Below are 12516 nucleotides of genomic sequence, written 5' to 3'. Positions count from 1 at the left end.
CTGGAAGCAATGCATGAGGGACACATGAAAACTAAGAAGGGATAAATAAAATGTCACTTCAGCCTCCAAGCCTGGACACGTACATGGCTGAGGGGAGAAGGGAGCTCTGCTCCACAATGCTGCCAGGGACAGAGACCAGTGCCCCGATTCCTGGGCAAAGGAGTGGCAGGAGAGGCAGTGCCACCACCTGCCTTCACCTTTCCACAGCCTTGCTCCCTGCTCCCAGCATCTGGAGCAAGGGAATGTTCCACACCACTTTTCCAACCTCCATCTCTCACAGGGATCCTACTCATCCCTGAGATTCATCCCTCCCACACCTGAGCACACCACGGCAGCTCCCGGTCAGGGCTGAGCAGCCCTTCCTGCGCAGGACGGTCGTGGCAGGACCATGCTCTGGTTTCCCCCACAGAGCAGCGCCAGGATTTTGGCCAGGGACACGTCAGCCCTGCCCCTGGCAGGAAGGTGGCCACGAGGGACAGGCAAGCCAAGGGATATAACCCAGCAGCACAGGATGAACTCCAGCTCTGCCATCCCGTCCCAGCTCGACAGCAGCAGGATGCCACCGGCGTTTGTCCTCTGGTCGCCTCCACACTGTGGCACAGAAGGGTCAAAGGAATGATGTCCTTCCCTTCCCAGGACACAGAACCAGACAGAGGGATACAGCCAAGACCATATTTTTAAATACCAAGCATTATACAGCAAAAACCTTTCGAACATGAGATTTAAGTAATTTTTTTTCTGCCTCTGTGACAAAGCTATGGTTTTGCCTTTTTTTTTCCCCAGAAGAAGCTCTTTTCTTTGTTGCTCTTTTAGCCTTCAAGGAAGCAGAAATCCCTGTTTTGGTCTCCCCACAGGTTTGGGGAGATCCTCTCTGTGCCTGAGGCTCCCCTCTGCCCACCAGTGACACCATCCCTAGTGCTCTGCCATAGCAGAGCCCTGCCAGCACTCAGCTTCCCGCTGCCTTGAGGCCACAGCGTGGTCTCAGGGGAGGGGAAAGTATGTGTGCTTTCATTAGAAATAATTAAGACCTTGCCTTTGATAAAAGCCTTGGAAGATTTCTGCTCATACTGAAACAGCAGGAAAAAAGAGGCACAGCCACCTCAGCACAGGCAAGGCTCCTCCAGAACAGTGGAGTGAGGGCTGTTGGTTATCCAAGGATGAGCCAGCACAGACAAACCACTGAGTGAGACTCCAAGCCTGGTTACTCCTTGAATTCTTCCCCAGCACTGCCAAGACTGGGGGTTTCTGCATTAGCAGCTTTACTCTTTGGTGGATGTCCACCCACAGAGCACTGGACAGAGGCCTCATGATCAGAGGCCACTTAGCACAGGTGACACAGCCCGTGACAGCTTCTGGCAGCCACCAAGCCACTGCCACACGCACTTGCCAAGTCCTTGAGTCATCTAATGAAAATGCAGATTTTCCAAAGCCGACGCTGCTGGGTTTTGTGCGTATTCCTGTGGGCTTGTGGTCACGATCAGCCTCTCTGCGCTGCTCAGCTCCTCCAGCAGCTACTATGGAAACAGGGAGCAGCACCTGTTTCTCAAGGGCAGGTAGTTCAGGGGGTTGGGCTGGTTCAGCCAGGATTTGGGAAGCATTGCAAGAAAATGGGTGTTCAGTCTGGGTCTGGGATAATTCTAAAGGCACTTCACCTGCCAGGAGTTAAACAGGTACCAAGCAGCAGAGCAGGGACACCCCCAACTGCTCCCATCATTCCAAAAGAGGAACTTTAAATGGCTCAGCGTGCCAACACCACATTCTTACCAAGCCAATCTTCTCCATAGCAAGAGGCTTCTGAGCTATCTGGGGGAGCACAGCTGATATGGCCTCCGAGGAGGTGTCACATGCCACAGTGAGGGGAGATTAATGCAAAGAATTTAAGGTCAATGGTTTGGGCCAGCTGCTATTTATAAAGAGGAAGGAAAGCAGAACAGCAGTTTCACCTCTAGGCCTTAAGAAATGTCTTGTCAAGGAGAACACACTGGGAGGGGCACACCTTAATCCATCTTCAGCTTTTCTTCACCTCCAAACCAGCCAGTTTGGGAGTATTCTCTCCTCTGTCCCAGTGCTGTGGTCCCTGGATCGCCAGAACTCTCCCTCTTCCACCAAAGGGACTGGGAGGTTAAACCCAAACCCCAACAGTGCTGCCTCTAACATGACCCAATGCACACCAGGGTCTGGAAATCCAGGGCATATGGAAAAGCCTTGGAGCCCATGGCCTTGCAAAGCCTCTTCACAGCTAAAACTAAGTCCTCCTTGTACACTGAATGTCCCACATTTCTTCATTTTTCAAGGAAACCTGTCCAACATCATTCCCAGGTGCAGAGACAGGAAGGACACCTGGCACAAGGTGGGACAGGAGTTAGGAAAACAATTTTTAGGCTGACTTGAAAAAAGCACTTTCTTCAGGAACTGTTGACAAATATAAGTAGTTTATAATGGATATGAAAACAAGAAGTTATCAGTTATTTACAATTCCCCAAAATGATCACATGCCCACCAAACCAGAAAATGTCACCTGTCGTCATATCATGTGATAGTAAAAAAAAGGAAAAAAAGAAACATTAGAATGTTTCTAGTGAAAACAGAAAAAGCAGAATTTCTCAAAACATCCTAAGAGGACCAAGAAGAAAAGCCCATCCAATCTGCATGTACTCAGCTAACACACGAGCTGCTATTTCAAATGTGTTATTCACAGAGCAACAAAACCTGATTACATCATCTGGAGGTTTCATGGAGGTCAGCTGCATCAAATAGAAAAAGTGTTTGGCCAGAACGCCTTTGGGGCATTCTTTACAACATTTGTTTAGCATGTTCGAGTATAAACACAGGAGAATTTCACAAATGATATTGACTAAAGCCAAAAGCTACAGGGGAAAAAGCACAATCTCATCCCTGTCAGAAAAAAAATGTATCCAACAGTAGAATCCAAAAGCCAAAGCCAAAAAAAGCAAATCACTAATGCCTCTGGATGGAGGTCACATGTCTGCTTCCAGGGCCAGAAGTTTTCCCCAGAACCTGAGTTCCATTTTTTGAGTTCTGTAAGATTTACAGAAAGGTAAAAATAGGAGAGCTTTTACTTCCCACCTCTTTGCTGAATGTTACTGCCATGGGAACGTGCTCTGCACGCTGCCAGCTTCTTCCCAGATAATTTCCTATTTCTCCACTAAGCCTCTGGCTCACACATGACTCAGTTTTAGCGCTTCACTGAGATAAGCATGTGCCCCAGCCTAGACTTAAAATTAGCAGGGCAAACCTCAGCCCCTTCTTCAGAGCCTGGGATAATCAGGCATTCTATTAATGAAAAATGTGCTGGTTTATGTCAGCAACCAACTGGAGCTCCTCCCTTGTGTAGGCAAGGGATGGACAAGAGAAAGCTGAGCCCAGCACAGAGCTGGTAAGCCCAGCATACACTCATCTCCTCTTGATGCAGGGAGATAAACCCTTCCACCACAAAAAACATCAAGCCAGATAAAATAGTTTAATATAGAGCGAGAAGAAGTATTGCATAAAAATAAGCAAAATCTTTTTCTTAAAAAAAAAAGTCTGAGAACTCGTATTTAGAAGAAAAGCTGGTTGGGTATCGATCACGTGGGTGACTCATGAATGCAGGAGCTACAGGAAGAGTTCAGGATGTTCCTAGCTTCTCCATCCACTAAATCCAGAGGAAGATCTGTGGAGCAAGATAAAAAGAAAACCACAGCAATCAGTGCTAGAGCCTCCTTGCAGCAGCATTAATTCAGCAGATCTCTCAGTCAAACCTCCAGTCTCCCTAGTACCAGAAGCTTTTTATGAGAACTCACGAGTATTTCCAGCCTCTTTTACCTGAGCCTGCAGCAACACACACTGACTAGATATAATTGTGCTTATTCTAGAGCCTGCCATCTGCAGAGATCCACGCTCTCTCTATTTGACAGGGAAACAAAGTTTAAGAAACTTGCTGGAAGGGATCCAGCCAGGCAGAGGCAGAGCAGATGACAGAATTAACCTTTAACTGTAAATCATCATCTCACTTCAGCCACAAAAGTACCAATTTATTTCTTCATTCCTTGTTTCAACCTGATAAATGGAGCAGACTCCTGATTCACACACACAGCTTGAGCACGTACATCATGTCCTTGAGAGGTGGAGAAGGAGCATGATCCAAGTGGAAATTCTCTCTTAAGAGACAGATAAACCTCACTGGAAAGCACACATCCAGAGCCTGGACTTGGAGCTCTGCAGTACCACCAAAATGGAAATCAGAACGAGTATTTAAATGCTATTTTCAGAGTTCTTGCAAACCATTCCACTCTTTATTCTGATTCGATTCTTATTTTTAATGAAGAGTTAAGACACAAAATGATACTTACGTGTTAGGTGATCCAAAACCAAACCCTGAAAGAAAAGCAAGATAGAAAAATAGTTGGTAAAGGGGAAAATGAATGCGTAGGATTTGTAGTAAATGTCCCCTCCCACACACAGATTGAAAAATACTTCTTTCCTGCCTTAGGCCAGGAAAAAAGCGATGGGCAAACAATGGAAGTCAAATCTCCATCTAGAAGAGAAGTGACTTGCCTGGCTCCTAAGAGAGCTTGGCTTTCACTGCTCATCAGCCAGGTCATTCATTAGCAGCCCTGCAGACAACCTGCCTGTTTGTTCCTCTCTCTCTCTGAGTTGCTTTCTGGAGGTGGTTTGTGCTTAATGCAGGCCCCTGGTGTCAGGCAGCCACCACAGAACATGGCCTTGCACGGGCTCTGCTCTGAGCTCTGGCTAAATCACTGTGGCTTCACTGAATTGCAGCAGAAAAACATTTGGCTGTTGGTGTTTCAGTTCGATTTTGCAGTGCATATTACTCTGACACTGAGTACTTACGCCACAGATACCCAAGCACATGGCACTGAAGAGATACTCCTTATTTCTCAATATTTGCCTTTGAGGAGAAAGAGCAACTCCACAAAAACGGGTGAAAAGCAATAATCTGAGGAGGTGTGCAGAGAAGAGTGATGTGCTGACATTGCACACAGCAGATCAGTGACGGAATTAGGAGCTGAAGGCTGAGAAGGTGCTACACCCCACCCTGCACCTCAGTTCTCCTGGACACGGTGCCTTCCCTACAGCACCACCAAGGACCAGGCAGATATTTGGCAGGGAGCTGAGGAGTCACACCCAATTTCCAGGGACAACCAGAGACATGGGGGCTGTTAGGGTGATTATATTTTAGCCTCTCCTACCTCCTCCACCTGTCCCAAAAGCTGAGAATCCACTGCTTTGTGTGCCAAAGCCGCTGCCCTGCTGGGACAGGGAGCCAAACGTGGGGGTGTTTTGGTTTGCCAAGGTGCCAAACGACGCCGTGTTGTTACTGGTACCACCAAACCTGCAGGTTTTGAAGAGAAATTCTGAGTTTGCAAACATCTTCTCACTTACACTGGAAGTTTGTCCCCATACCCATGATAACTGTGCACTCCTTACATGAGGATACATCAAAAGGTGAGATCAGCTGATACGAATAATTGTTCATTTTGGAAAGAGATTTCCTGGTTTGGGAGAGACTATTGTACATAGAAAGGTCTGTTCAGCTCCCATTCTTGACACATGCTGGGCAGGAAGGCAAATATGTTCATGCTTACACAGGGTATGTTTTCAAGTGCTTGGAAATACCAACTCCAGCTATCAAATGGAACATTTTAATTCACCTCTGTGCATGGTTTTCACCAAAAGTACAGCATCATTTCGTTTCACAAACAGGGCAGCAAACCGAGAATTGGTGTGAGCTGCTCAAAGCCAGAGCACAAAGCAGGGCCCAGATACAGAACCCAGATTCCCAAATTTCAGGGGGTACCTTCCCCACTGCCCACGCAACCATCAGCGAATTTCTCAATTCCTTTCTCTCCCCAGCCCATTTTGAACCACACAAGGTTCCAGTGTTTCCTTGAAGATCTGCACCTACCTGGCACTTCTCCCCACCACCTCTAACTAATCACTTCCTAATTGCTTTTAGGGACTGAAATAAGAAACACTTTTATATATAGAAATGTGTCTTTCTCCACCCACTCTGTCCAACCAGGCAGCACAGAGCTCTCAGTGTGACACAACTAATAAGACCATGACATACAATATGCTTCTGTGCCCCCTCTACACTTCTCCCCATTCTGAATGTAAGAAATGCTCTCAAAAAACGACCTTCAAGTTTAAGTTAAACTGGAAAAAAGGCAGACACAACATTTCCAAATGACAAGCTCTGCTAAAGCTCTGCAAGTGAACAACAATCCTAAAACCCAGCAGCAGCCTGAGCAGAGCTGGACAAGTCACAGTGTGCCAGCTCTGCAAGGCTGTGCCTCACACAAGCTCCTGTCATTTCTCACTTAAAATACAACCTGACAGCACATTAACCCACCTCTCCATCCATCCACATCTAGGAGACTTTTAAAAACCCAAAACACAAACCCACATCAAAAGCTATCTCTCCAGATAAAAGACAGCCCTTGTAGCAGTGTGACAAGCAATTCACCTGGTAAAGGACATCACCTCTCCTCTCCCAGCCACTGCCACGTGTGCACAATGCTTCCACAGACAGCAGTAGATACCAGGGGCAGTTCAGTGACTTTGCATCTCTGGCCCTGCTTTGGCTCCTCACCCCTGTACTTGCAGGCAGCACCAGCTCAGAACCACAAATGTGCTTTTCTCAGGAAAAGCAGAACAGGTTTTTTAGTTCTTTTTAAAAGGAAGCAAGATTGGGTGATGTGTTTAGAACAAGAGGTTTTAGAGTGCTCCATCTTCTCAGGAGCATGCCACAACACACAAATCCTGTCTATCTGGTGTAAGAAAGAGGAAGTGAAAATGGTGACAAGGAAACCTGTGGTTCAAACTGCTCCTTTTGGTTGCAACCAGGAGAGGCCTGTCATAAGGGCTGCACACAGTGTAAGTAAGAAACAGCTTAATATGGACAGATTTTCTTTGAGACATATAAAAGACATGACATGCAGTCATTGCCTAGTAACAATTTAATCCAACCTATCTTGCCCAGATTTCCAGTCCTTTTTTAAAGCTGCTGTGCAAAACACAATTGAGATGCACTTGAGGTTAGTTTATAAAAGCAAAACATTATTTGCCCACCAACAGTTGGAACTGCAGGCTCTGAAGTAGTGGTTTCTGACACCCCAGTCATTTATTGAGTGATGCAGATTTTTCAGAGTTGAAGCAGTATGAATCACAAGTATTTAAGTCAGCAGAATATTCTCAGGAACTTGGAGCTAATACAACACCATGTATTTGCAAGTGGCTTCTTTGGAATTGGGATTTTTAAAGTTTCACTTCAAGAGAAAGGCAGAAAGGAAGTCCTGCACAGATTCTACATTATACTGCAGAATTAAACTATTGCTCAACATTTTGTGGTGAGATTTGGATTTTTGTAAAGCTGCCTGGGAATTCTGCACACTCTTTTAAAGTTCTAAAAATCAACATCCTCAGGGAACTCTGAAAATACCAGACTGAGTCTGTACCTTTCTAGTAGAGAAAAAATTGTCAAAGCTTCCCACAAGTTAAGTCACTGAATTATCTTTCTTGAGTCTGCAGACTGCTTATGCAAGACCTCTTTTCCATCAACATGCTGCTTGTTCTGAATCCCATTTTATCTTTAAGCTCTCCATGTTGTCACAGAGCATATCAAGTCTCAGTACAAAATCCTGCAGCAAAAAGGCTGGATATTGGAACTGAACAAACTACCAGTTGATTTAAGCTACGTCATCCCTACAAACACATCCTTGTTTGTGGAGATTTAATTAAGCTGCCTGCATTTTCACCCTTTCCAAAGGGACTCCTCAATTTGCTGCACATTCTGGACAGCAGGAGCACCTGGCTGAAGCTTCCCCCAGCTCCAGGGTACCTGCCCACACCTCACACAGGGAATTAACAAGTCACACTTGTGGATGTCCCCCTGTGCCTTATGCAAAGGCAGCTCCTCCTGAAACCAGACAAAGAGACAAACACTTGTGAAATAAATAAACACCAAGACTGGGAAGACGTCTGGTTTCCTCTCCTCACTGGAAGTTTTTCTCTTTTGAATTGGCTCTGTGCAGTCTGACTGTAACTGCAGGACAGGAAGGAGTGCTGCTGGCTGCTAGCACAGTGCTGAAGAACTGCATTTGCTGCCGACTGCAGAAGCTGCTTGACGAGGTTTGGAATTTTTTTATTTGCTGAACAAAGCGAGGAATAATGTGCTGTCTGCTCTGGTGCCAAGCACAGGCTTAGGGGGTACAGGAACAGGTAAAAACAATCAGTGAGGGATAAACATGAAGTGCTCTGGGAGCACAGGCTGTTACAAGTGCCTCATCCCACAGGTGAGAGAACAGCCTGAATTCTCATTAGCATCTCTAGCCCAAATGTAACCAGAGGATAAAGTGTCTGGACAGAGTCACAAATAACAATATTGTTATTTTCTTTGTTAGGCATAGTTTGTAGTCCTAGGTTTGCACTCATTAAATGCACACAGAGAAAATACCCCTGCATTTCCTCACACAGTTGCAAGCTGACATCTCTAAAGCTAAAGGTTCAACACAAGAGTATCAGCATTAAAATGATCCCACACATTACTTCCTTTGGGGTACAAGTTTTAGTTTTACACCTTAATTGTTTTTTTCTTTTAAACAAACAAACCAAGGACACTTTGAGCTGACCAATCAATGACTGAATACATTCGTTATGTTAAAGCAGAAGTAACCAAGCACAATCTTGTCATGCAAGAAGGTTGTTTTCCCTGGCTTACCCAAATCCTCCAGCGCTGGCTGCTGCTGTCCCCTCGCCGAACACTTTGCCTCCCGTTGAGCCCAGAGGGCTTGAAAAGGTTGGGGCTGAACCGAATGCTGGCACCCCTCCAAACCCAGGGGATCCCCCAAAAGTGGGAGGGCTGCCAAACACTGGAGCAGCACCGAAGCCACCTGAGCAAAACAGAGGCAAAAAAGGGGACAAGAACATCACATAAACGATAACGCAGAGAGAGAAAACAAAGAGCAGATTTCCAAGTAGATAATGGGGCCGTTCATCTTATCATATGGACACCAAAGTATTTATAGGATTAATTCCAGTCTGCAGGGTGTTTTATTGCAAAAGATATGGATAAGAAGTGCCTGAATGCATGAAAGAAAACTGCAACTGGCAAGTCTTCCCCGTCTCTTAAGATCAGAGAGTAGAAGCAAACTTGGGTTTTAGGTGCTTCAGTGATGCGAAGATTCAGGAGGTAGGGGATGATCTAATCCTGGTTTAAGTGGTGGAAACTAAAATGGAAGGATTAAATGCCAGGTCAGTGGAAGTGCCTGCAGGGAATCAAGAACTTATCTCTGCTCTTGGCATTTTCTGTTCAGGGTTTAGCTGCCTCCTGCAGCTCTGAATGGATTTCTACCCAGATTATTTTATTCTATGTTCGTCTGCTGATATTATTGGCCCATTTCTAATTGACACTGTGGAACGTGAAGTCCTTCACCTGCTCTTTTATTTGACCAGGGATGAGGATAGGACACCACAGCACATTTTAATACGCAGGGTGAAATTCCAGTCCATGCCAAGGTAATGGATACTGTTTGGCTGTAAACACAAAAGGTCTGGAAAAAAAATAAATGCTAGGCCTGAATTATTTAAACACAGATCCGATATTTTGTTACCTCTATCTCTAGGAAGTTAAGAACATTTATCCCAGGGGCTGAAGCTTTGCTTGGCAAACACTCACTTTCACAATATTAACATGTTTCACTTTCCTTTTTCCACTATTTTTAAGTAGTGAAATGAGAATAAAAGAGGTTACAAAACCCAGGGTGAAGTTTGTAAAATAATATTCCAAGGAAGTATCTAAAATAGGAAAAATGTATTCAGTTCCATGTTCTGTACTCTCGATTGTACAGAACATAAGACCAGAACTAAATTACACAGCTCTCAGCTCTTAAATTGCAATGGGAATTTTTGAAATGAACACCTGAGCACGTAGTTTACTGGATGCTGCATAAGAGAGAGTAATAATCTGCCTTAGACCCACCAGTTAAAGCTCCATTCAGTTATTTTTTATTTACTGTTCAGAGACAGTTCTTGTCCATGCACCGAGTCCAGGCTGTGGACAGCTAAGTGGCAGAACAGCAAATTTCTCCCAGACAATGTGGGTTGTCCCAGTGGGTGGATTCCCAAAGTACCTGCTTTGTTTGGACTGGAGAACCCAAAGCCTTGGGAGGCCACACTTCCACCACCGGAGCTGAAAGTGCCCGTAGGCTTCTGCTCTCCAAAGGAGGAGCTGCCAAATCCAAAAGTCTTTGCCCCGCTGTTCCCAAATAAGCTCGAAGAATCTGGGGAGATGAAGAATATTTATAAACAGCCAATACTCATAGCAGACTATGTTCTACACTGCACTTCATTAGCTGAAGCAGGAGAAGGGAAAATTACTTTTCTTTCCCCAGCCCCCAAGCACACACTGAACATCACACTGAAAACAACACAGGGAGAAGCCAAGGTTTCCTTTATTCCTACGGGACTTTGTAGTTCCACCAAGATCCATTCTGGATCTGATGGACCAGTAGCAACCCTTTATTGCTGCAATCTAGTAAATCACCAGGAGGGATGATTTGTTTAGATGCATCATGTGCCCCAGTCAGTAAAAGACAATTCCTCAAGTGAGAAATGCCAGCAGCTACAATCAGTCTCTCCAGACAACACAAATATCAGCAAACCACAAATTAAAGATTCTCAGCTGTTTTGGCAATGCTCAGTATTTCTACACAAGATTATCTAACAGGACCTTAAAGTAGGAGCCAAACTTTTCCAGCCTTACTGAGAAATAACTCATTTTTTCACCCTTCATAAGCCTACAGGGAGTTTTTGCATCTAGAGGCAGGACACAGAACAACCAAAGCTTTTCTATGGTGAACCATCTGTTTTGTTTCATCACAAAACCCAGAACTGCATTAAATGATTAAATTAGCAAGGTTAGAAAACTGACCTCAACCATTAATCCCAATGGATCATTAAAGATGTAATAAAATAAATGGATTTTCTGTCTTAAGGCTTGAAGTGCTACTTCTAACCACTTGCAGCACTAATTTTAAAGCTTTCCTTTGTTTCCCAACTTTCATGCTTAGCCACTGCTTCCCCTTCTTTGTGCTTTCTATCTATCCATATGTCACAGCAAATTTTGATGAAGTGTGCTGCATAATGATATTAATTTTTTGGCAGAGGGTAACAAAAATTCTATACCTCACATATTATTACACCTCACATATTGATTCTTGGCAATTTTTACAGTCTTAGGGCAACGAGAGAGGATTAAAGCTTTCTAACTTCCAACCAAGTTAGAGGCAGAAACTCAATGACAAGTTTTCCATTTTAATGAAGGACTTGGCCAAGAATTCTCTACAGAATATAGATGTTATTCACTCTTCTTGCATCTGCTTGTTTATTTCAATGGCTTCCCTACTTGTTTTCCATAAACCTAGAAGAAAAATTCTGGATTACACATCACACATACTCTGGGTTACCCCCCCAAAGCCTTTCATATTAACACAGAATTTACTCAAAAACAATTAGCAGCAGAAAATCAGATGGGATCACAAAAGCAGATGGAAATCACATTTTGTATTCTTGTTCAATTCACTTACTCTGGGAAGCTGCAGATCCAAATCCTCCACTGGAGGAACTGAAGGGATTCTTATTGGCTGCATCCTGACTTGGCTTTCCTCCCAAACCACTGAAGAAGCCTCCACCTCTCCCACCACTTCCAGCTCCAAACAAGCCTGCACTGGAAGAAGATGGCTGCTAGAACACAAAAAGGACAAGAAAGGGATTTAAGCAAAGTCAAAGCAGCATGTGTTCCCCCCAAGGCTGCTCTGCCTGGGCTGTTTCTCTGGATGTCTGAAGGAGCTGACAAACCAGCCAGAAATCACCTTCCAAAATGGAACACCATGAAATTTTATTTAAGTCTGTCTTAAATCTTGTCCACAGCACAGAATAATGCCTTTGAGACTTGCCCTACACTTGCCCTACTTTCCACTTAGCATGGAATCAAGGCAGGAGACTTACTGCATCTATCTTATCTTGCATGTGATAAAATATTTGTGTCTCCATACCCCCTGGAGTACTCATGCAGATGATGCTTTGGTGCTCACCACAACAGCAAATATCTCCAGTACAGACTGGGACACATTTTATTAAACACATCAAATTGTATTTTTAAAAATATATCAGAAATAGGGAACCCTGACCAAGTCCCCCACATGTAACAGCCTTTTGTTTCTACAAAAAGCCATAAATACTTGCCTGGCCAAAGACAGTGCCTCCAGTATTTGCTGCTTGCCCAAACACAGAACCTGTGTTACTAGAACCAAAACCTAGGAGAAAAAAAGAAAAATTAACCACAGGAACTATTATTAGAGTGTAAGACATTCAGGGAGGTGACACTAGACCAGGACAGGGAAAGGACAGCTCTTCCATGCCAAAACACAGGGATATGAATGATGTTACCAAACCTATCTAGGCTGGACAAATACAAAGCATGTGCCAACACAC

The 12516-nt window shown here is 44.5% G+C and overlaps 1 protein-coding gene across 2 annotated transcripts in view; it reads right to left on the bottom strand.

The window, feature by feature from the left end:
• Positions 1 to 3462: 3462 nt before the first annotated feature.
• The window catches only part of NUP214 (nucleoporin 214), a 38841-nt gene continuing 29787 nt past the window's right edge, over positions 3463 to 12516 (bottom strand). The window contains exons 30-36 of one of the 2 annotated variants that reach the window (XM_042052370.1): positions 12268 to 12338; positions 11610 to 11766; positions 10155 to 10304; positions 8744 to 8915; positions 5214 to 5356; positions 4353 to 4377; positions 3463 to 3673 (exon numbers count right to left, since the gene is read on the bottom strand). In XM_042052370.1, the coding sequence (XP_041908304.1) occupies positions 3640 to 3673; positions 4353 to 4377; positions 5214 to 5356; positions 8744 to 8915; positions 10155 to 10304; positions 11610 to 11766; positions 12268 to 12338 (752 nt within the window). In that variant the 3' untranslated portion in view covers positions 3463 to 3639. The remainder of the gene's footprint in view (positions 3674 to 4352; positions 4378 to 5213; positions 5357 to 8743; positions 8916 to 10154; positions 10305 to 11609; positions 11767 to 12267; positions 12339 to 12516) is intronic. The other variant, XM_042052371.1, reaches the window with a different exon arrangement.

This window comes from Corvus kubaryi, unplaced genomic scaffold, assembly GCF_017639235.1.
Source record: "Corvus kubaryi isolate FWS band 111438036 unplaced genomic scaffold, C.kubaryi_AGA036_p1.0 78, whole genome shotgun sequence".
In the NCBI taxonomy this organism is placed as follows: domain Eukaryota; kingdom Metazoa; phylum Chordata; class Aves; order Passeriformes; family Corvidae; genus Corvus; species Corvus kubaryi.
This window is presented reverse-complemented; position numbering and strand designations above follow the sequence as displayed.